A 22,994-nucleotide genomic window follows, 5' to 3' on the forward strand; every position below is an offset into this window, starting at 1 on the left:
ACACACACACACACACACACACACACACACACACACGTCGCTACTTTGTTATGATGAAGGAACTAAAATATTTATCGGAGCCGTCGGAGTTGGAGGTGTGCGTTCGACGCAAAACAAAGACAGAAGTCAGTGGTGCCTGAAGGTAGGAAAACCGGTAAAAACCGCTTTATGTCAGTTTCCGTTATGTTGAAATGTTAGTTAAGATCGTAAAGCAAATAAAACGACCGTTCACCCTCAATACAAACATGTGTTTCAACAATTAAAGAATAATTAATTTAGAGAGATCCGCTTCAGTTGCGCTAATTATTTATTCAAATCACGACCGGTTTCGGGATGTTAAAAACCCATCTTCAGGTGTGTGAAATTATTCAGTTTGGTAGCATATAATATGCAGTCGGGCCAGTCAATGCAAGCGCTGCAGTCACTGCATGTTGGTGGACAGAACGTGGATGACGTTCCTATCTTGTGGCTGCCCGGCGGCGGACAATTTCCGTCAATATGCAGTGTTAGGAGCTTTTGTACTGACGGGCCCGATCGCATTTTATATGTCACCAAATACAATAATTTTACACATCTGAAGATGGAATTTTAAAATCCCGAAAGCGGTCGTACTTTAAATAAATTATTAGTACAACCGAAGAGGATCTCTCTAAATTAACTCTCATCCCTTTCAGTTGCGGATGTCCTAGTTACCAAAACTTGTACAATCAAAGAAACATTTATTGCACAACTGTTAGTGTCTCCATGTTTAGAGAGAGCCACTGGTCTGCAACTGTTTACTGAATCAATGAATAGCTGCTCTAGTTGCTAATGTGTTCTCACTTTGGCCCACGACCGATTCCGGCTTTTATATTTTAGCCATTACCGAATGGACCTGAAAATTATGCTGCGGTGATGCTTTTGACGTCACTTTATCACAGCTTTAGTTTTCAGATCCACTTGAAAATGGCTTAAATATAAAAGCTGAAACAGGACGTGGACCAAAATAAAGAAAAGAATAGTAACTGGTGCTGATATTCATTAATATTACGCAACTATTCAAAATGTACTAATAAAAGATGGCATGTTACGGCTAAAGTGTGTTCATGTGGCCTGTTTCTGAAGCTAAACAGCGTATGCGCAGGACATCTCTATTCTAAAACCAGTCCGCCATAAGTTTCTAATTTGTTAGACAAGCAGAACACAGGAGCCGTTCTACATGTTCACCGAGCGAGGTGCCGCAGTCTCTAGCACACTGGACTCGCATTCGGGAGGACGACGGTTCAATCCCGCGTCTGGCCATCCTGATTTAGGTTTTCCGTGATTTCCCTAAATCGCTACAGGCAAATGCCGGGATGGTTCCTTTGAAAGGGCACGGCCGACTTCCTTCCCCGTCCTTCCCTAATCCGATGAGACCGATGACCTCGCTGTCTGAGTCTCCTCCACCAAACAAAGGCGCTGTGCATAAACTAGGCTTAACACTTGTCATTAATAGTTTAAATCAGCTCTTACCAGTATAATATTTAGGAGTCATCCTTTCTTCAGAAATTGACTGCCATCCCTTCTGTCACGTTTAAACGAAGCTTTTTAACAGATTTTTCTGTAGAATGAGGAGAATTTCTTTGTTTGTACTGCATTTGAAAGTTCATAAAAAGTACTGACTGCCTTTTTTCTGGTAAACTGGTGTGCATATTGTAGGGAGCTCATGTTTGTCCATTACTTTGAAAATTTAGAATTATGCTCATTCCTCGTTCCTTCGTCGCTATGAGTTTTAAAATTACAAGAAAAATCTGAGATATTGCTCGCCGGCCGGAGTGGCGGCGCGGTTCTAGGCGCTACAGTCTGGAGCCGAGCCACCACTACGGTCGCAGGTTCGAATGCTGCCTCCGGCATGGATGTGTGTGATGTCCTTAGGTTAGTTAGGTTTAAGTAGTCCTAAGTTCTAGGCGACTGATGACCTCAGAAGTTAAGTCGCATAGTGCTCAGAGCCATTTTAGAGATATTGCTCCTGAGTCTACGCTGATGCTTCAGAGAGGGATGGATACGAAGAAAGATGTATAATAAAAACGAATAGTATATCTTGTCCGTAAGCTTAAAATTACGGGGCTGTAGGAATAGACCTTCATCACTGTCTCAAATATTTTCGCCTTCATTCTACGATAACGCAGGTTAAAATAAATTGCTTTGCTTTTTCTTAAAGTAATCGTCTCCCAAAAATACTGCATTTAAAATTTAAAGGGGAGTAAATAATCTGCAGAAAGTAAGATACTAGTACGATATTACGTACGTTAGTGAACACTGAACTGAGACTTGCTTACTATGAACAGTTCTTTCCCCTGCCAGGGGCATTGCTCTCAGATTGAATTATTATTTCTACGAGGTTAAAGGATGAGAAAGTGTAGTCTTTGCAGTACACCAATCTTCTAACCTGTGTCATCATTTTCAGATGGACTCCCATTAGGTATAAGGAAGCCGGATAGTTAAATATCACTCACTTTAATATCATAATCTTTGTCACCTTTTGGTAGGTTATACGTCAGATTTGACAGCATGTCTGTACTGGTGAAATATTTGATCAGAGACCTACAGCGATGATTGCTAGAGACACAATAAGTATCTTACTGTCGATGTTCCCTCCTCTTGAGCTATTCGCTACTGAGAATAAACATATTGATAATGGACATTTACGCTGAAAAAATTGTAGCTAGTTTTTACAAGAGCAGTGTCACCCACTCCAATTTCATGCTCCTAATATTCAATTGAAGTCACATGTGCTCTGTCTTCCAGGTTCCAAGACGCTATCCGCAAGTATGGTGTGCCCGACGAGGAGATCTTCCAGACAGCTGATCTGTTTGAGAGGCGCAACATTCCTCAGGTGACGCTGTGTCTGTACGCCCTTGGCAGAATTGTGAGTACTGTTTTTCTCCTACATAACTTTCCCTATGCCGGTTGTTTGTAACATAAATGAATGTATTTACGTCAAGCTGTAAGCTAATTCTTTCGTTCACTACACCGTACACGCCTTTCAATATGTCGTCATTTGAAAAGCAAAATGTGATACTGTTTGTCATCTGAAAGGGCGCTTATTTCAGACAGGCACTACTTCCATTTTTGTTATTCTTTTTAATAATCCTGTAGTTTCTCTTATACTCATTTCACTCTTCTTCGTTTTCTTAGTAATTACCATTTTTGATTTCGTATGTGTTAATGCTCTCCTTTCTTTTTTTTCTTAATAGCCAGGCAGAACTGTCGTCAATGACTTCAAACCTGTCAATTTATTATTATTTGCTGTTGTAGTTGTGTATCCGAAGACTGTTTTGATGCTGCTCTTCACGCTAGTCTGTTCTGTGGACCTCTCTTCATGTCTGCATCACTATTCCAACGATTTGGACCTACTTACTATCTTAAAGTCTTACTCTCCACGTACTTTTGATTACTTACACTCACAGAAAACTGGCTGTTGACGCCTGTACTTCTATTTTATTATCTAACTCTTCTACTCGACGAAATATATATTTGCAATACCTACTCCCTCACTACATTTTTCGCTTCTTCAGCATCTCCTACAAATCCTTCACTGACTTTTACTTTTTGAATTTCTCAAACGGGGGTCCTTCTGCTGGGTTATCCTTGTTTCAATAGCCTACAGATATTTCTGTCTTTTCGTATATCAATACATTGTATTTCGAGCCCCTCCTGCCGACAGCAACAAATCATATACAGGGTGTTTCAGAATGAAGTTTTAAGAATTTGGTGACAGGTTTCTTACTCCAAAACTAGAAACATATATCCAATAAACATTAGTTCTAAAATGCATACCTTAAGAGCTATGAGCACTCGTTCATTCTCGATACGTGAATTACGTATCTTCTACAGCAAGTTCTTTGCTTTCCGTGTTTTGGATGGAGATAGTATGGACCAAAAAATGAAAAAAAGTCTACCAAACATGGGCTGCAAAGCGCATACCATAAGAGCTATGAGCACCTGTCCAGCGGAAGAAATGTATTTCACAGTAGCGACGCAATACTGACCCTACGACTTATCTTAGAAGCTAGATTAAGGAAAGGCAAACCTACGTTTCTAGCATTTGTAGACTTAGAGAAAGCTTTTGACCATGTTGGCTGGAATATTCTCTTTCAAATTCTGAAGGTGGCAGGGGTAAAATACAGGGAGCGAAAGTCTATTTACAATTTGTACAGAAACCAGATGGCAGTTATAAGAGTCGAGGGACATGAAAGGGAAGCAGTGGTTGGGAAGGGAGTGAGACAGGGTTGTAGCCTCTCCCCAATGTTGTTCAATCTAGTGAACTAAACAAAAGAAAAATTCGGAGTAGGTATTAAAATCCATGGAAAAGAAATAAAAACTTTGAGGTTCGCCAATGACATTGTAATTCTGTCAGAGACAGCAAAGGACTTGGAAGAGCAGTTGAACGGAATGGATAGTGTCTTGAAAGGAGGGTATAAGATGAACATCAACAAAAGCAAAACGAGGATAATGGAATGTAGTCGATTTAAGTCGGGTGATGCTGAGGGAATTAGATAGGAAATGAGACACTTAAAGTAGTAAAGGACTTTTGCTATTTGGGGAGCAAAATAACTGATGATGGTCGAAGTAGAGAGGATATAAAATGTAGACTGGCAATGGCAAGGAAAGCGTTTCTGAAGAAGAGAAATTTGTTAACATCGAGTATAGATTTAAGTGTCAGGATGTCGTTTCTGAAAGTATTTGTATGGAGTGTTGCCATGTATGGAAGTGAAACGTGGACGATAAATAGTTTGGACAAGAAGAGAATAGAAGCTTTTGAAATGTGGTGCTACAGAAGAATGCTGAAGATTAGATGGGTAGAGATCACATAATTAATGAGGAAGTATTGAATAGGGTTGGGGAGAAGAGAAGTCTGTGGCACAACTTGACTAGAAGAAGGGATCGGTTGGTAGGACATGTTCTGAGGCATGAAGGGATCACCAATTTAGTAATGGAGGGCAGCGTGGAGGGTAAAAATCGTAGAGGGAGACCAAGAGATGAATACACTAAGCAGATTCAGAAGGATGTAGGTTGAGTTAGGTATTGAGAGATGAAGAAGCTTGCACAGGATAGAGTAGAATGAAGAGCTGCAGCAAACCAGTTTCAGGATTGAAGACCAAACAACAACAAGTAGCGAAGATGAATGAGTGCTCATAGCTCTTAAGGTATGCGTTTTAGAGACCATGTTTACTGACATTTTTGTGTTTTGGTGTAAGGAACCTGTCCCCAATTTTTAGAACGTCGTTCTGAAACACCCTGTAGACTTAGAGTGGTGCGATTGTGTTATCTGGTCTCTCGCTAGAAGAAAAGTTTTGTAGGGATTCAGAAGAAGATTTTGGCACTTTTTGGCACTGTTAGAATGCAAGACGTGGTCCTACCAATGGGAACTGAGTGCAGCTTTCTCACTCATGTCTGACATTTTATTTTTATTTATTTATTCGTTCAATCATTCATCTCGGGAACATCGTACCATTTACGATCAAATTTGCATTTACGTAGTTCATTATGTCTATCACTTAAGTATGCTTCTTTTTCTACACCGAATCTTATTCCAAGTTCACAACGTTACCATACTACTTTTTCTTTATTTCTGTTTATTCCTACTTCTACCATTCAAATATTTCACTGGCTACCTCCTGTACGACAGTGAAAAGCGCGCTGTTGATACCGAATTCTATGGCTAGATTTTTCGGTCAAAGACGATAGTGAAACGTTACGTCGTCGCCCACTCTAATCTATCCTGCGAAACTACATACAATGGGAGGTACCAATCTCAAATGAGATGATCACATGGGATAGTTCTTAAATAACCTAGAGAGTCAGTCATTGCCTTTGAACATTTGCGCGAGAAAATGCTTCGGATAAGCGACTAAAAACAGCATTTTTTTTTTTAATACACGATTCTAGAGAACGCCCATAGGGTTCTCCTGTAAGACTCAGTAGTTATCCACAACAGCCAGTATGAAAAATATTTAGAAGTGACTTCGACCAATAAAACTATGGTTTTGTATGAACTTCCTAAAACACACTTGGCTACGCGTAAAGTTCTATGAAGGCTACGGTGGAGATACGCACGTAAATCGATGATTGGCGGAGTCGACAAGAGTATCTGCATAGACTAAGGAGAAATAGCAAATCTACAGTCTTTACGTTAGATTCGTGATAGAGACTACATTATAACATTTCCAAAATTCATGAGGATAAGTTTGTCTCCTATCGTTACGAGGCATATAAATTGGGAGGGTCTGCATTCAAATCTCAGTACAGGCAATTACATTTAAAGTATTCCGAAAAAAACTGAAGAATTCATAGTTTTAATCACATTTTAATTTATTTAAACAATGTGACATAGCCGGCCGCTGTGGCCGAACGCTTCTAGGCGCTCCACCCTGGAACCGTGCGACCGCTATGGTCGCAGGTTCGAATCCTACCTCGGACATGGATGTGTGTGATGTCCTTAGGTTAGTTAGGTTTAAGTAGTTCTAAGTTCTAGGCGACTGATGACCTAAGATGTTAAGTCCCATAGTGCTCAGAGCCATTTGAACCAATATTGCCTAGGTGCACTGACCTCTAAACCTTTGAACACAGTACACTCAAAGGAAACGTCATTATGACACTGTGCTCCTTCACCGCGTGCGTCTTTTCGAGGGTGTATTAAGCCCTGACTTCATTTTTATAGATGACAGTATGCGACCGCATCGAACAGAGCAGAAAGAGAGCTCTTGGAACGAGAGGATATTCAGCGCTTAGACTTGCCTGCCCGTTTCCCCGACTTAAGTCCCATCGACCACTTGTAGGGTGCATTGGGGAGACGTATAGCAACACGTCCATAAGCACCGACGCGCTGCTAAAGGAATGGAACGCCCTATCATTAGCATTCCTTGCCAACCTTGCTGCCAGCATGGGTGCACGTTTTAGAGCATGCAGTGTCGGCTCAGGTGATAACATAACCTATTAAGAACCATGTCTTGCCTTTTGTCAATGGCAAACCACCTCCACTAGGACCTTGCCTAGTAAGGCGGCGCTGGTCTCCCGCGTCGCTCCCCTACGCTCTGTAAAGAAATATGGGACTCATCATCATCTTGCCTTCTGTAATATCCGGGGGACCATCATGAGCCTCGATGATTTCAGTGCAATTTTTGTCTTTGAATGAAAGTGCATTTCTGTTCGTCTGCATATTTCTTTCAGTCACCTTCTGCACTATTCTGTAACAGTTTTTTCTATGTGTAGTTCAACTTTCATCGAGCTATGTTACTTGGCGGTGACGCATCATGCGGAAGTTACTTTCGTCCTTAATTTACTTCCCCCTCTGGCAATGTTACTTGTATGTTAAATACGTCAAGTTGAAGCGTCGTTCAGAGTCATTAATAAACTGCAGAAGCAGCTGTAACTGAACTTGTGAGTCAGATCACAAAATTTTAGGAAGGCAGGAACATGCCACCAACAGTACGACCACTAGTTGTAAACAACAGTCTTCTCAACCACAGCTTTACTCTCACTGTCTTATCCCATCGCTCCAGCAACATCCGCACACCCCACTCATTTAATGACAAACCTGCTTTCGTACAATTCTCGTGAGTCGTTTCCGTTTTGCTCAGTACTTTCTCTTCTTGTCGTCACCAGTTAAAATAGTCCGTCCTCCTCTCTCGGATATCAGATGTAGATAATTTTCATCACTGAGATTTCACAGCCAAAGGTTTGAGAAACTTTAGCCCTTGATCAGAAGACAATGCGGCAGTTTCTTGTGTTAAATTTCAAACTTCTCCGCAGTGTCTTGTAGCACCGCTGCTTTTCTTCTTCTTCTTCTTCCCTTCTTCTTCTCCATCTCTTCAAAGACTAGGCTGGGACAAACGGTGGTTTGGAGTATAGTTCGCGGCTGACCTGTATCCGATCATTCTTTGAAAATGCTCATCAAGAGTCTGTTGCATGTTTTATATTACCCAGAAGTAGTTTTTTTTTGCAAATGTTGATAAAACTGTAAATCCTAGCTTTTTCTACCCTTCAATAATGGTTAATAAGTGATGTGGCAATACAAAAACTTTCATTTGCATTAATTTCTTCACGTGTGGGACCACAGCCTCCTTCACGTGTGGACCCACAGCCTCTACGTAATGTATGAATGCTAAAACCATTTTATATGTTACTTTCATGATCCATGGATCATTTGTACAATTAATGATGTGGAAGGAGTGATTTTATTTTCACATTAAATGACCGTATGTAAATACTGGGCCGGCCGCGGTGGTCTAGCGGTTCTAGGCGCGCAGTCCGGAACCGCGCGACTGCTACGGTCGCAGGTTCGAATCCTGCCTCGGGCATGGATGTGTGTGATGTCCTTAGGTTAGTTAGGTTTAAGTAGTTCTAAGTTCTAGGGGACTGATGACCAGAGATGTTAAGTCCCATAGTGGTCAGAGCCATTTTTGTAAATACTGGTACATGCTGACCATTTACAAGTGTCTTTTTTTAAATGTAGATGTGAGTTAGTAGTTCCTACCAACCATTTTTACACACAGCGAAATTAGAAATACTTTTGAAGAGAAGGATTTGTAAAGGAGGAAATTTTTAATTTATTTTCAAATTTAACTTCGCTGACTCTCAGATATTTTATCACTGGGAAAGTGATCAAACATTTTTGTGGCAGTATTGTGCACCTCATTTTGCACTAAAGACAATCTCACGGTGGAATACTATTAAATACTATTTTTTCTTCTGTAATTGACATTGTTCATATTGTTTTCCTTTCGAAATGCAGTGGATTATTTACAACAAACTTCATGAAGGAATAAACATGCTCCTTAAACAGATGCCTACAATATAAACAGGTGCCTATAATATGATCGTGAGTGGGCACACATTATTCTTACAGTACGTTTTTGAGCAAGGTTCCATAGAGATGAGTTACTCCATACGACATTATTGAATGAAAATGAGCGGATTACGTCAACTTACTTTTTTGTATCCCAAAGATTTTCAGTTATTCGAAGTGCAAATGTGGCTGAACTAATTTGTTTTAGAAGTTCCAAAACATATTTTTTCAGTTTAAATTATCATCAAAATGGGCACATAACAATTTCTTAATTTCCACCATGGTTATTATTATTTAGTCACAATGTGTTACGCTTTTCAGTGGTGTAGAACCGAATATGCAGAACCAAACTGTGTCTTTATTAACTGAGAGTGAGGCCATTCGCAGAAAATCACTTTAAGAACATTATTTATAATTTGTTCTGTTGCTATACGTACTTTTCTATTATTACAGTACTTGTGACATCCAAAAAATGAATTACATATGTGAGTCACAATAGTGGACCAAGGTTTGAGCCCGTTAGAATCCCTCACGTGATTTCTCTTCAGTCAGAAGGATTTCCCCTGCTTTCATTGATTGAATTATTAAGTACAATGTTGTGCTTTTATTTTGGTTAGTTATGACATTATCCAATGGTTGTCTGTACTATCAAATCCATAAAACGTCAGTTTATCTAAGAAAATATTATGATTCATACAGTGTCTTGAATAGGTCACTGTAGGCTGCCAGAAACTTTTTATACAAACAAACTTTACATTACTGGCCAGTTTCGGTCTGTGCCCATTTAAAATGCAGTTGTATCGCTGAAACCAGTATCGTATTCGTAAATACGACATACATTCCAGCGTTGCAGCTGCAATTGAAAATGGCCACAAGCTGAAACTGCTCGATGTAATACGTGATGCAATAAAGTTCATCCATACAAAAAAAATTCTTAGAGGCTATGGCGAGTCCATTAAATGATTTTAATAAACTTTGTCATCATTATAGAACATAATGATCATATTTAATATTTTAACAAAAAGCATCCAGCCTGAGTGGCCGAGCGCTTCTAGGCGCTACAGTCTGGAACCGCGCGACCGCTACGGTGGCAGGTTCGAATCCTGCCTCGGGCATGGATGTGTGTGATGTCCTTAGGTTAGTTAGGTTTAAGTAGTTCTGAGTTCTAGGGGACTTACGACCTCAGAAGTTAAGTCCCATAGTGCTCAGAGCCATTTGAACCAATAAAAAGCAGTCCAGACTGCAATAAAATTTCATTTTTAATGGTGATTGCTGGTTTCAGCCTACAAGGCCACCCAAGATTCTGAAATACATAACGTTTATAGTAGCTCATGTATGACACACTTATCCACCTCAAAAGCTACCATTAAAGCAACATAACGTGTTACTCAGTGACGTGACGAGTCTGTGCACGGAGCCGCTGTCACTAACTGCTGACTAGCTTAGCAACGATAAGGCGTTATAAACGGGAAGTTTCACCCACTGTTCATCAAGTGATCCATAATAAAAACTAAAAACAAAACTCGTAATGTACATGAATACATAATATAATATTGTTTACATTCTATATTGTGCCATGTTTTCATGCGCAATATGAGGATTTTCTGTTTATACACACGCAATTTGTGGATTTTAATAGTTTTTATTAGGGGCTACATGAGGAACAGAGAGTGGAGCTTCCCTTTTATAGTGCCTAAACTTTGCTAACTAGTCAGCAATTCTATGTAGGTACTAATCGGTACAACTCAGCGGATCCATCCACAACTGCTCATGCCATCCTCGTGATACATCTTCCTATATTGAAATTGGTGCTGGGAGATGAAGAAGCTTGCACAGGATAGAGTAGCATGGACAGCTGCATCAAACCAGTCTCAGGACTGAAGACCACAACAACAACAACAATATTGAAATTATATCGATTTTATGTTAGTTTTTAAGGTGGATAAATATTTTTCATACATGACCCATTGTAAATGTTATACACTTTAAGACCAAAAAACGACGCACCAGGAAGGAATTATCCGAATGGGAGGCAAGTCAGTAGCTGTGATGTTCATGTACAGACAGATAAATGGAACTATTTCAGAAAAATTGTGTGATTTATTCAAGAGAAAGAGGTTCACAATTTGAGCAAGTCAATAACGCGTTGGTCCACCTCCGGCCATTATGTAAGAAGTTCTTTGGCTTGGCACTGATTTGAAACCTTGTTAGATGTCCTCCCGTTTTTAGAAGTCCTCCTGAGGCATTTTACACCAAATTATGTCCAACCGGCGCGTTAGGTCGTCACAATCCCGAGCTGGTTGAAGGGCGCTGCCTGTAAGGCTCCAAACATTCTCAATTAGGGAGAGATCCGACTACCTTGCTGGTCAACGGTCAACGCAGGTTCGAGCAAGCACGAAGACAAGCAGTATAACAGTATAACATCTCGCCGTGTGTGGGCGGTCATTATCTTGCTGAAATATAATGTAAAACCGGCTGGAGTGGCCGAGCGGTTCTAGGAGCTTCAGTGTTGATCCGCGTGACCGCTACGGTCGCAGGTTCGAATGCTGCCTCGGGCATGGATGTGTGTGATGTCCTTAGGTTAGTTAGGTTTATGTAGTTCTAAGTTCTAGGGGACTGATGACCTCAGAAGTTAAGTCCCATAGTGCTCAGAACCATATGTATAATGTAAAACTGTGCTGTAAGAGCGCCGCAGATGACAACAAAAGGGATTCTGCGATGATAAGAAGTGACATCCCAGACCATCACTCCTGGCTGTCGGGTCGCATTTCTGGCGAGAGTCAGGCTGGTATCACACTGTTGTCTGGGGTGTCTCCAAACAGCTTTCCGATGGTCATCGGGGATCAGTTCGCAGTGTGATCCACCACCACTGAGGACAATTCTACTCCAGTCAGCGAGATTCCAGGCGGAACATCGATGTCATGCCGAATAATTGTTTGTATAAGGGCCAGAAGTGGACCAGTGCATTATTGACTTGCTTAATTTTTTAAGCTCTTTTTCTAGAATAACTCATCCAATTTTTCTGAAACTGTAATCACTTGTTCGGCTGTACACGTACATCACATCTACCGATTTCCGTCCCATTCTGATAACTTCTTCGTTGGTGTGTGTGTTTTTCTTTCTTAGACTGTATAATTCAGTGCCTTGGTCTGAGGATGGTCTTATAGAGCGAAACTGGTAACCAGAATTAAAAAATGGAAATTTGTTACACTCTGGACTCCTTTTTATTTGAATATTAAAAAAAAATATTCTAGCGTTCAGTAACATTTGTTTTCGGCCATAAAAACCAGCAACGTAAAACTTTCTCTCGCATAGAACAACAATTTGTTCAGTCAAACTTGGGAATTTCAACCTGGAAATTTGGGGCAATCTTTTGACTACACAAACCTGCCACCCAGCATAGTTCAAATGGTTCAAATGGCTCTGAGCACTATGCGACTAAACTTCTGAGGTCATCAGTCGCCTAGAACTTAGAACTAATTAAACCTAACTGACCTAACGACATCACACACATCCATGCCCGAGGCAGGATTCGAACCTGCGACCGCAGCGGTCGCTCGTTTCGAGAGTGTAGCGCCTAGAACCGCACGGCCACTCCGGCCGGCCACCTAGCATAGTCTCAGGAGTATAGTAAATGTGCTCGAGCAACATTAATTTCCGTGTATCTGACGCGCCCGTTCGCTTTGCAGACGCAGAAGCACCCCGAGTACACGGGCCCAAGGTTGGGGCCCAAGATGGCGGAGGAGCACAAGCGCGAGTTCACCGAAGAGCAGCTGCGCGCGCACGAGGCGCACCTCAACCTGCAAATGGGCTACAACAAGGGCGCCTCGCAGGCGGGGCTCGGCTCCTTCGGCAACACGAGGCACATGTAGGCGCTGCCCTGCGCCCTCTGCGTGCGCCGGCTGCACCGCAAGACACCTGCTGCAAGCCCGCTCTAGTCGCCCCACAGACACCGGCTGGGAGCAAACTGGCGTGCTAGAGCCGACACTACCGCCAACACACACACACACACACACTCACACACACACACACACACACACACACTTTTAACTCAACAACAATTAAGTTACACGTCAGTCTATTCTTAAAACAACTTTGCATTCTTTGTTAAATCAAGCAGAAAACACGTAAATATCTATAAAAGTTGTGCAGTATCGGTGTGGGCTACGCGAGACAACTAATGTATGTGCCAGGTGATGGTTACTGTACCTTAGATGCATTCATCACACCAACGTGCGATATTCACACATACGTCTCGAATTCTTTTCCTAAACCCCGGGAAAAAGACGGGGATGCATTTGTATAACGCCTAAAATACAGTAACCGCCACCGTGCAGGACTGAAACTTCTTTACTCTTCACAGAATTTCATATCAAAATAACTTTAATTCTTAGAAACGGTAGTTTAAGTAATTTTTGCGTATTTGTGTGTACTTAACACATGTACACTACGTTTTGTATTTTAACTTAGGACTTAAATGTACTTACAATGTAAAACGTAACAACAGGAAAGAAATTTCTGCAACACTATATTTTGTGCTCTAATGACTGTCTTGTACTACAATTAGGTCATTCACTTTCTATTTACAGTACGTTAAGAATATTAAATATTTAGATGAGTCACCATATCCCTTTTTAGATGTGTTGTGTTTATTAATAATATAACAAGCAATATGCAACGCAGTTAACAGGCAGTACCGTCATCTGTTAGCAGTCACCATATCTATGTGTAGAGAGTTACCAGAAAGTAGTATATTTGTTGAATAAATACTTAACACGTACTATGTTTTGCACAAATTGTGCTGGAAACAAGAGAAACATACATGAATTGCAGTAAGAGACTCCCAGATTTGGTTAAACATTAAAGTCCTTTTATATAAATTGGTAGTTTTATTTCAGTACAAACATCACTCCCTATCCTAGCTCACCAAAGCCTACATGAACTGAAAACACGATCAAAAAAAGTACGAGAGAAATTGCTGAACTTCAGCGCAAGATTCTATACCACAGGTATACTCTGTGACTAATAAAACGACTGAATATTTTATGTCGCAAGGGGCTTGACATGGTAGTTAACATTTCTAAGAATACAAAAGTCATTCCACTCTATTCTCGAACTCTGTACCACTGGTGCAGCAACTGTGGTAATGTTATAGACAGAATTCATAGGTCAGAATATTCATAGATAACATAGAATATGAAGAACTTATAAATCCATCTTTATTGCAGCCACGACTGAATTCTCTCTATTTGAAGGAATACGATAGTTGGTTGAATTCTATAATTTGAGTATTGACATTCTGTAGACTCAGATAGTATACTTCATGTTGCTCTACAATATCTTCAAAGGTACGCGTAAACTCGAGATGTGAAATGGTCCGTATGTTTATGTTTACAATAGTTGTGAGATGACTTAATGTTCACACTACTTCTGGCACAGCTGAAACCCACATTTCGCCTGGACGCCATATAGATGTTAGGTGGAACTGAGTCGAATATTCTCATCTGTTCTTCAAAAGAAAAATAATTCTTAAGATACTCCTTTAAAGTTTACTGTCATAATAATTACACATGATCTATGAAAATATTTTTATATTTTAATTCTTTCCAACACGACCGTGTTTACATTACATTTTCATGTGTGTTCAATCATGTATTTATACACTCTTTTCTTACGTACTGCACATCACATGCAAATGAATACCTTATATACGATATGTTTTTTATTTCTGTTGTCAGTAATTTCAGGTTTTATGCGGTCATTATTGCGCCTCACATTTTTCAGCCTTGGGGTAATCTCATTTCACAGTGCGCTGTGGAAACTGTTTTTACAAAAATGGTAAATAACGTAATGGTTTATTTCCTCCAGTGCTTTATCACAAAAAATGTCATACAAGAAAATCTTTCAAGCTACATTCTAATTTACAAGGTCTAATATAAATATAGGAATGTGTTACTGTTATGAAGAACAAAATGCTGTGGCTGTGAAGTGATTATCAGAAAGGAAGACACAAAGCCGAGTCTATGTGACACTGTGTTCAATCGTCGTTTTGCTTTTAATTTTCTACTAACCTTTTCCTTTGTATTATACTTGTGCTATCATTTAACACAGTGAGTATTGCAGTTCCCCGAAATGTACCGTGTAATGTTTTCATTATTTCTCAGAAACAAGTAGTCTTCCGCGAATCTTACTGTCAGTCTCTCTGCTGGCCTCTGAGACCGACGTCAGTAAGTGGTATGCTGGCTCTCTACCTGAAAACAATTTTTCGAATCCCGATGATAGAGGGAGTTACTATCAACAGAACGGCTATAGGACACAAAACATTAGAATGTAGACAGTATTTGCTCGCTTCATAAAGTGACAGTACCCTTATTTTTTTATTTTTTTACTTTTTCATTTTCTTCTCCAGGGGGTTAACGGGCTGTTGGAGATGTAGCTCACTATACAGGGTATGCCAGGAATGTTGAGACAAACTTCGATGAGTTGAAGAGGGTGTGTTGTTTAGTGATCACGACTGATAGCCACGATCGCCAGTGGAGGAAATGGAGCTAGCTCCTGTGTAGAACGTTCTTGTCCTCTGCTGCCTGGATAGCAGCTCTATCAGACATTGGTTTCCATCTGCAGTTTATTTTTCTCCTGTTTACCGAAAAACACTGGAGATCTTAGAGCGCTCCAGGAGAAAAATAAACTGCGCATGGAAACCCGTGTCCGAAACAGTCATACACCGAGGAAACAGAACACCGCATTCATAGCAGACAAGGTCTTTCTACACAGCCGTTAGCTCCACCTCTACACTGGCGATTGTCGCAATCAGTCTCGATCACTGAATAACGAACAACTTTGCGAGACGTTCCGCCTACGATCCGTCAGCATACAAAGTCACATCTCCACCGTAGGGGTGTCCTGGTGGCAGTCACCATCGCCTGTAACTCTGACGCTCTGTGGCGTAGTTGGATGATGTTTCCGGACAGGGATTCCTATCCTCGATTTGTTCCTAAGGACACCCTCTACACCCGTCGAAGTATGTCGCTACATTTCTGGGACACCCTTCAGACGTCCGCTGTCTCATGTGTATGTGTGTGTGTGTGTGTGTGGGGGGGGGGGGGGGAGAGAGAGAGAGAGAGAGAGAGTGTGTCGCGCGCGTCTGTACAGCTAATCCCAAACTGAGGACATGCAAGGTGTGCTATGAATTAGTTATTCTTTAATGCTCTGTCGACTAGGAGGTCATTAGCGACGGAGGACAGGTCCGGGCAGGATAGTCGTGGATAGGAAATAGGGCGTGCACTTTTCGCAGGAACCATTCCGACAAATTTACCTTAATCTACACTATTGGCCATTAAAATTGCTACACCAAGAAGAAATGCATATGATAAACGGGTATTCATTGGACAAATATATTATACTAGAACTGACATGTGATTACGTTTTCACGCAATTTGGGTGCATAGATCCTGAGAAATCAGTACCCAGAACAACCACCTCTGGCCGTAATAACGGCCTTGATACGACTGGGCATTGAGTCAAACGTAGCTTGGATGGCGTGTACAGGTACAGCTGCCCATGCAGCTTCAGCACGATACCACAGTTCTTCACGAGTAGTGTCTGGCGTATTGTGACGAGCCAGTTGCTCGGCCACCATTGACCAGACGTTTACAATTGGTGAGAGATCTGGAGAATGTGCTCGCCAGGGCAGCAGTCGAACTTTTCTTTATGCAGAAAGGCCCGTACAGGGATCGAATGGAGGGTAGAGCCATGGGTCGTAACACATCTGAAATGTAACGTCCACTGTTCACGTGCCGTCAATGCGAACAAGAGGTGACCGAGACGTGTAACCAATGGCACTCCATACCGTCACGCCGGATGATACGCCAGTATGGCGATGACGAATACACGCTTCCAACGTGAGTTCACCGCGATGTCGCCGAACACGGATGCGACCATCATGATGCTGTAAACTAACCTGGATTCATCCGCAAAAATGACGTTTTGCCATCCGTGCACCCAGGTTCGTCGCTGAGTACACCATTACAGGCGCTCCTGTCTGTGATGCAGCGTCAAGGGTAACCGCAGCCATGGTCTCCGAGCTGATAGTCCATGCTGCTGCAAACGTCGTCGAACTGTTCGTGCAGATGGTTGTTGTCTTGCAAACGTCCCCATCTGTTGACTCAGGGATCGAGACGTGGCTGCACGATCCGTTACAGCCATGCGGGTAAGATGCTTGTCATCTCGACTGCTAGTGATACGAGGCCGTTGGGATCCAGCAAGGCGTTCCGGATTATCTTCCTGAACCCACCGATTCCATATTCTGCTAACAGTCATTGGATCTCGACCAACGCGAGCAGCAATGACACGATACGATAAACCGCAATAACGATAGGCTATAATCCAACCTTTATTAAAGTCTGAAACGTGATGGTACGAATTTCTCCTCCTTACACGAGGCAACACAGCGGTGGTCTCGCGGTTCTAGGCGCGCAGTCCTGAACCGCGCGACTGCTACGGTCGCAGGTTCGAATCCTGCCTCGGGCATGGATGTGTGTGATGTCCTTAGGTTAGTTAGGTTTAAGTAGTTCTAAGTTCTAGGGGACTGATGACCATAGCTGTTAAGTCCCATAGTGCTCAGACCCATTGAACCATTTTTTTGAGGCATCACAACAACGTTTAACCAGGCAACGCCGGTCAACTGCTGTTTGTGTATGAGAAACCGGTCGTGGCAGCACGTTGTAGGTGTCGCCACCGGCGCCAACCTTGTGTGAATGCTCCGAAAAGCTAATCATTTGCATACCACAGCATCTTCCTCCTGTCGGTTAAATTTCGCGTCTGTAGCACGTCATCTTCGTGGTGTAGCAATTTTAATGGCCAGTAAACCACGGGGAACCTACACGTCATTGGCTGGTCAGAGATTTGAATCGTGTTCCTCTTGAATGCAAGTTCAATGCCTCAGCCAGTGCGGAAACTCGCTGGGCGACAGTGTGAACGTCGTACTCTGTCCCGAACGCACGCTGACTGTTGCAATTTTCCTTTTAACGATTAACTCATTCTCCAACATTGACGGATTTTAATTGGCATACTGGGTAAATGTTTTAACGATGTCTTCTGATTCATTGTCGGGACACTATTAAGTTGCTCAGTTTTCGTTTACAGCGTAAATCTTCTGTCTGAATGTCTTGGCGTTACTATGGCCACGTTATGGTTTTCTCTGGGCCAGAAACACAAACAGACATAACCTTACGATCACGTTCGTGTCACATAGGAACGGGTACACATTTAAAACGTACTTTGAACTCAATAAGAAAGAAGTATTTCTACGGTTTTGGTACAAAAAATATTACTTCATTACTGCTTACAAAGAACCTCATATTCGCTTGTAACAGGTACGGGCAGTTGACATATTGTGGAAGGATCTGGAGTTTACTCGTGTTTCGCGCGCCACAGGTTACAGACGGCTCTCAAGATAACTCGTGAAAATTCAATAAGCTGTGGGTTCTTGGTGAAAAATTGTAAATTAACTAAACGAACACTGTTTTGCCTTGTTTCACAAATTTTAATATGGTTACTGCACAGCCTAGGTTTCGAATTTGAAGCCCTTGGACTTATAACCAGAAACCTAGGTTGTGCAGCAACCATAATGAAATTTGTGGAAGCCCACGGGCTTATAACCCGTAACCCAGGTTGCGCAGCAACCATAATAAAATTTGTGAAACAAGGCAAAAAACAGTGTTTGTTTAGTTAGCTCGTTTTTTCTATGCGCGTCTGTAGATGCCATCTGCTGCGACATATTTTAAATACTTCATTTATTTACGTGTTTACATCAGTGGTCTATGTATCAAATTCGACTGGCTTCGTGTACTTTTTGCTTATTTAGCATTTTGCTTGTATTTTGATATTTTAGATAGTTCTTGTTTCTCCTGTTTTCATACTGAAGTTCCTCCTGCTTTTAAAGATGCCTCTATTCAGAAAACGGAAATAGGTGAACGAATCTGAAATACTTTAAGAGGTTTTTGAAGTTGATTAGTCAGATGTTCCTCGTGAGAATGAAGATCCGGATGACTGCGTGAATCAATGTTTTTATGCTTCTGTGGACGATCATCATTAGACCTCTAAAGAATCGTAAGGTGAAGTGTTTTCAAGTGAATCCGACAATCACGACGCGGGTGCTTCTGTTCTCGTGAATGATTCGTTTTGACATAATGTTAATGGGAACTGCAATAGAAGTAAGAACGTAATTTGTTATCAGCTCAAAAAATTATTTTATAGTAACAACTAAGACCCTTTCGGCCGTGTAATACGATAATCACTGACATCAAAATTCCGTTGAACAAATGTCACTGTATAACTCTCCAGTAGAAAACGTCGAATAACTAAATAACAATTGATATCTATGGGGATACCATATTCAGAAAAAAATAATGTTTTCAACGCATTTGGAAACGTCTGGACGAAGTTCATGACTATATAGATGCTTAAAATATCTTTTCGTTATGATGGAATGCTAATTTTTAATACGAACTTGATAAAGAGGACTCTGACGTCGGCATCACTGTTCTTCAAGAATAATCCTTACATTGTTCAAGACGACAAATCGAGCCTTCGCGCTATGAACGATCACCCCTTTCTCCAAGGTTTCATACATGTTTCACAGTTGACCAGCGCTGAAGACCCTGTTGACATGACGTGCTGTCTTCCTTTCGTATACAAATCAGAACCGCTAGTACTCGTTAGGAACTCAAATGTAGAACTCGTGTTAGATCCTAGGAACATCGTGCACTCTGCGCCAAGTTCTGACATTAACGTAACTGCTTTGCGCTCTCTCTTCTGATGCTGGGTCTACAGTGATGCAATGCTGTTATACATTACCGAGCTCCATGTTCTTTTCGTCTCTGAAGATTGAGATACTTATGTTGCTCTCTCCTGGATACGTTTCTGTTCAAAAATGCACATGCTTCTTGGTCGCGCCAAATATTACACAAACTAAGAGCTCTTAAACTTTGTCTCTGTATCAAATGTGAGTCTAACACTATACGTTCAGGCGTTCCGCAACATTGTTCATCAGCTATCGTGCGCCCAACAATACAATTTGTCGAGACGCCAAGCGCTGCTGAACAAGAAAAGCAAGAAAATAAGAAAGCGAAATACGTCCTAGTTGCAGGCTCAGACGTGCTGTTCGAAGAAACAGAAAGAGTGTTGTGATCGTCTCTGGGCTCCCATTCAAGCTTCTAAATTTCCAGATGGTCGGAGCAGGCAACACGCAAGGCTGAGGTGTCGAGCTGGCAGCGGCTAGCCGTTATTAGGGGCGTGTCATGAAGATGAACACCATCTCACTGTCCGAAACATCTGCTACAGCTCTCTGGCCTTTACACCTCCGTGCACTGTTCCGTGTTAAAGGATTCACGTAGCACTCTTTGTGAAACGTCTGAGATACTTTGCCAGTGCCCGGTTGATGGTGGGTGACAAAAATAAGGAACAACCATTTTTCGTCACATTCAACGAGAGAGATGTTGCAGTGGTAACGCTCTGGATTCGTATTTGGAAGGACAGCGGTTCAAACCACCGAGCGACTACCAAGATTTTCGTGCTTTCCTTAAAAGTCCAAGCGAATGCTGGAAAGGTTTCTTTGAAAGGACACGGTCAGTTTCCTTCTATATTTTCGCCAACTTGAACTTTTGCTCCGTCTCTAATGACATCAGCACCTACAGAATATTAAACCGGAATTTTCCTTCCTTCCTTCACTGGGAGGCAACTTACAGTCATAACATGGTGAAAATGGACTTGTTTCTATGATGGCGCTTAACAGCGCTGTTGTTTTCTTCACTGCCCTGTTCATCAACTACGTAAATATTTTTTCCGCACCGTATGATCATGCAAGTTCTGCTAACCACAAGTGCTCGATCCAACAAAAAATTTATGCTGCAACATTTCCCTTCGTTAGTTCTCGGTTATGTAAGGTCGCATAGGTTGAGTGTTTCCTCGTACCAGGACTAAATTCCGAACCGTTACTTTCTGTGAGGTCATGTCGTTCCTGCCGTACCCACACTACCCTTGTGTAAAATGGGGAGGTAAGTCGGGTTACTGGCAGTATGGATGGATTATGGTGGGGGTGTTAGAGAAGTGGTGGGGGAATGTTTGTGTGTCTGGGTGTGGTTGTGTGTGTGTGTGCGTTGTGATATGTGTGTGTGTGATAGAGATTTATATTCGCCATCTTTCCCTAGAACACGCAATATCTGTTCTCTTTCCTTAACGATTCAAATAGTAGCGCTTTAGGTACACCTCGTCTGCATCTAAATGTACATGAGTACTCTTTACTTCACACTTAAGTGTTTGGCAGAGGGTGCATAGAACCACTTTCGGCCTATTTCTCGAGCGTTCTACTCTTGAATAGCACGTGGGAAAATAGAACACCTAAATCTTTCCGTGCAGTCTCTTGCATATCTTGCGCCATTGCTTTTTGTAGGTCGACAAATCTTATGAAGGTATCTTGACTTATCTAACGTTTTGCTTAAGCGCAATGTCAAAATCGCCTCTCTGCTGCCTTTACTTTTCCTAAAGCCACGGTGACCGTCGTCTAACAGATTCTAGGTGTAATACAAATGGTGAAATATCGTGACTGTCTCAGACTCGGCAGAAAGTCGCCATACATTCCACGAAAATCTGCTCAGGAAACTACAAGAACCTTCCTTCAGAGCACAAACACGGATATTCTTTTCGTCCCTACATATTGATAACATATAAATAGCACAGATGAGGCGAATAGCAGGCGTTTATTCTTCTCACGCTCCGTATGTGAATGGAAGGGGAATTAGCCTTGTAATATGACACAATGAAAAGTACCCTGTACCAGACACTTCATAGAATTCGCAGGCTACAGATTTAGATGTAGGGTTAATATTCAGGTGGCTAAATAGATTTATGAGAGACATCAGTGATCACTTGTAATATGTGTTTTAGTGGGGTCCCGCAGCAGAAAAAAATCTGAAATGATTTGAAGAATATCCGCTACAGTTGCTAAAACGTTCTTTGTTTTAGTCGACGACCGGGTTGGGATTTTATAGTGAAGCCATTTTTTAGATGATCTGAAACCGACGTTATAAATACATGATATAATGGCTATTTAAATACTTCACATGACAAGAAAAAGCTAAATTTACACAAGTCCAGTATTAGTACAGAAAAAGAAAAATATAGCTTAACGCTTTTCGTGTATCGAAATGTGCAGTTTTTATCGTTTTGTCACGCTCATTTTTCCTGCGATAGTATTGGACGCATCAGTTTTAAATCTACCCGACTTTTCATTTCATAATCATCTGGCGTTGTTTCACCTCAGCACAACGTAAGCTATATATTTCCTGTCCTACAATATGAAGTATTCACATTCCATTATATCATGCTTGTATAATGTCAGTTTCAGATAAACTAGAAAATGGCTTCGATATAAGAGGTCAAACCAGTCGTCGATCAAAATAAAAAACTTTTTAGGTACTGGCGCGGTTACTCTTCAATTCAGTACCCATTTGCGGACCAGCAGTGTCCTCCGGACACGGATAAATTAATCATTTTAAATGAGAAAAATTAGAAAAAAATGTTACTCATTGATGTTCTGAAGGTGAATATGGCAGAATAAAATATATGACTGACATTCTTGCACTGGGCTCGTCGGTTTCTATTCCGACAATATAGGTACTCTTGCTGCGGCATAGCATTTGTGTTACCCATGCATTTACTCCGTTGTATCTACGTTGCGACTAGCATTTATATGTAATGTAGCCATTTACAGACTGTCTGAGTTCTAAGCTGCTAACAGAAAAAAAAATTTAAAATTATTTGCATACTTCATCAAATTAGTGATTGCTAGCTGCTTATAAAAACAGCACCGTTTACTCTCAACTTTTTACCTACTGACAAAATAGCGCCAGTCCGTCTCAAAAACTTGTAGTAGTGGAGAGTCAAATTCTCACTGGCTTTCTTCTCGAGAAAAGTGTGACAGTCTCAGTTTTAAAGAAGAGCAGCTCGTTTGTACGGGGCATGTTTTTTAAGTGAGTACCGTTTTGAAATTTAAAAAAGACGTGCTAAGATATCTCAATAATTTTATTTTTACATGAAAGCCTGTATCTTAATCTACTTTTCTACATAATTTCCGTCAAAATTGAGGCACTTGTCATAACGTTGTACCAGCTTTTGAATACCCTCC

General features: G+C 41.3%; 2 protein-coding genes across 2 annotated transcripts in view; one reads left to right on the forward strand and one right to left on the reverse strand.

Moving 5' to 3' along the window:
• Positions 1–12,825, forward strand: part of LOC124725535 (muscle-specific protein 20) — a 36,271-nt gene extending 23,446 nt beyond the window's left edge. The window contains exons 3-4 of the mRNA XM_047248458.1: positions 2,767–2,887; positions 12,499–12,825. Of these exons, the coding sequence (XP_047104414.1) occupies positions 2,767–2,887; positions 12,499–12,681 (304 nt within the window). The 3' untranslated portion in view covers positions 12,682–12,825. The remainder of the gene's footprint in view (positions 1–2,766; positions 2,888–12,498) is intronic.
• Positions 1–22,994, reverse strand: part of LOC124725368 (muscle-specific protein 20-like) — a 178,907-nt gene that overhangs the window by 111,486 nt on the left and 44,427 nt on the right. The window lies entirely within an intron of this gene.

Source organism: Schistocerca piceifrons, chromosome 1 (assembly GCF_021461385.2).
Source record: "Schistocerca piceifrons isolate TAMUIC-IGC-003096 chromosome 1, iqSchPice1.1, whole genome shotgun sequence".
NCBI classification, from domain to species: Eukaryota; Metazoa; Arthropoda; class Insecta; order Orthoptera; family Acrididae; genus Schistocerca; species Schistocerca piceifrons.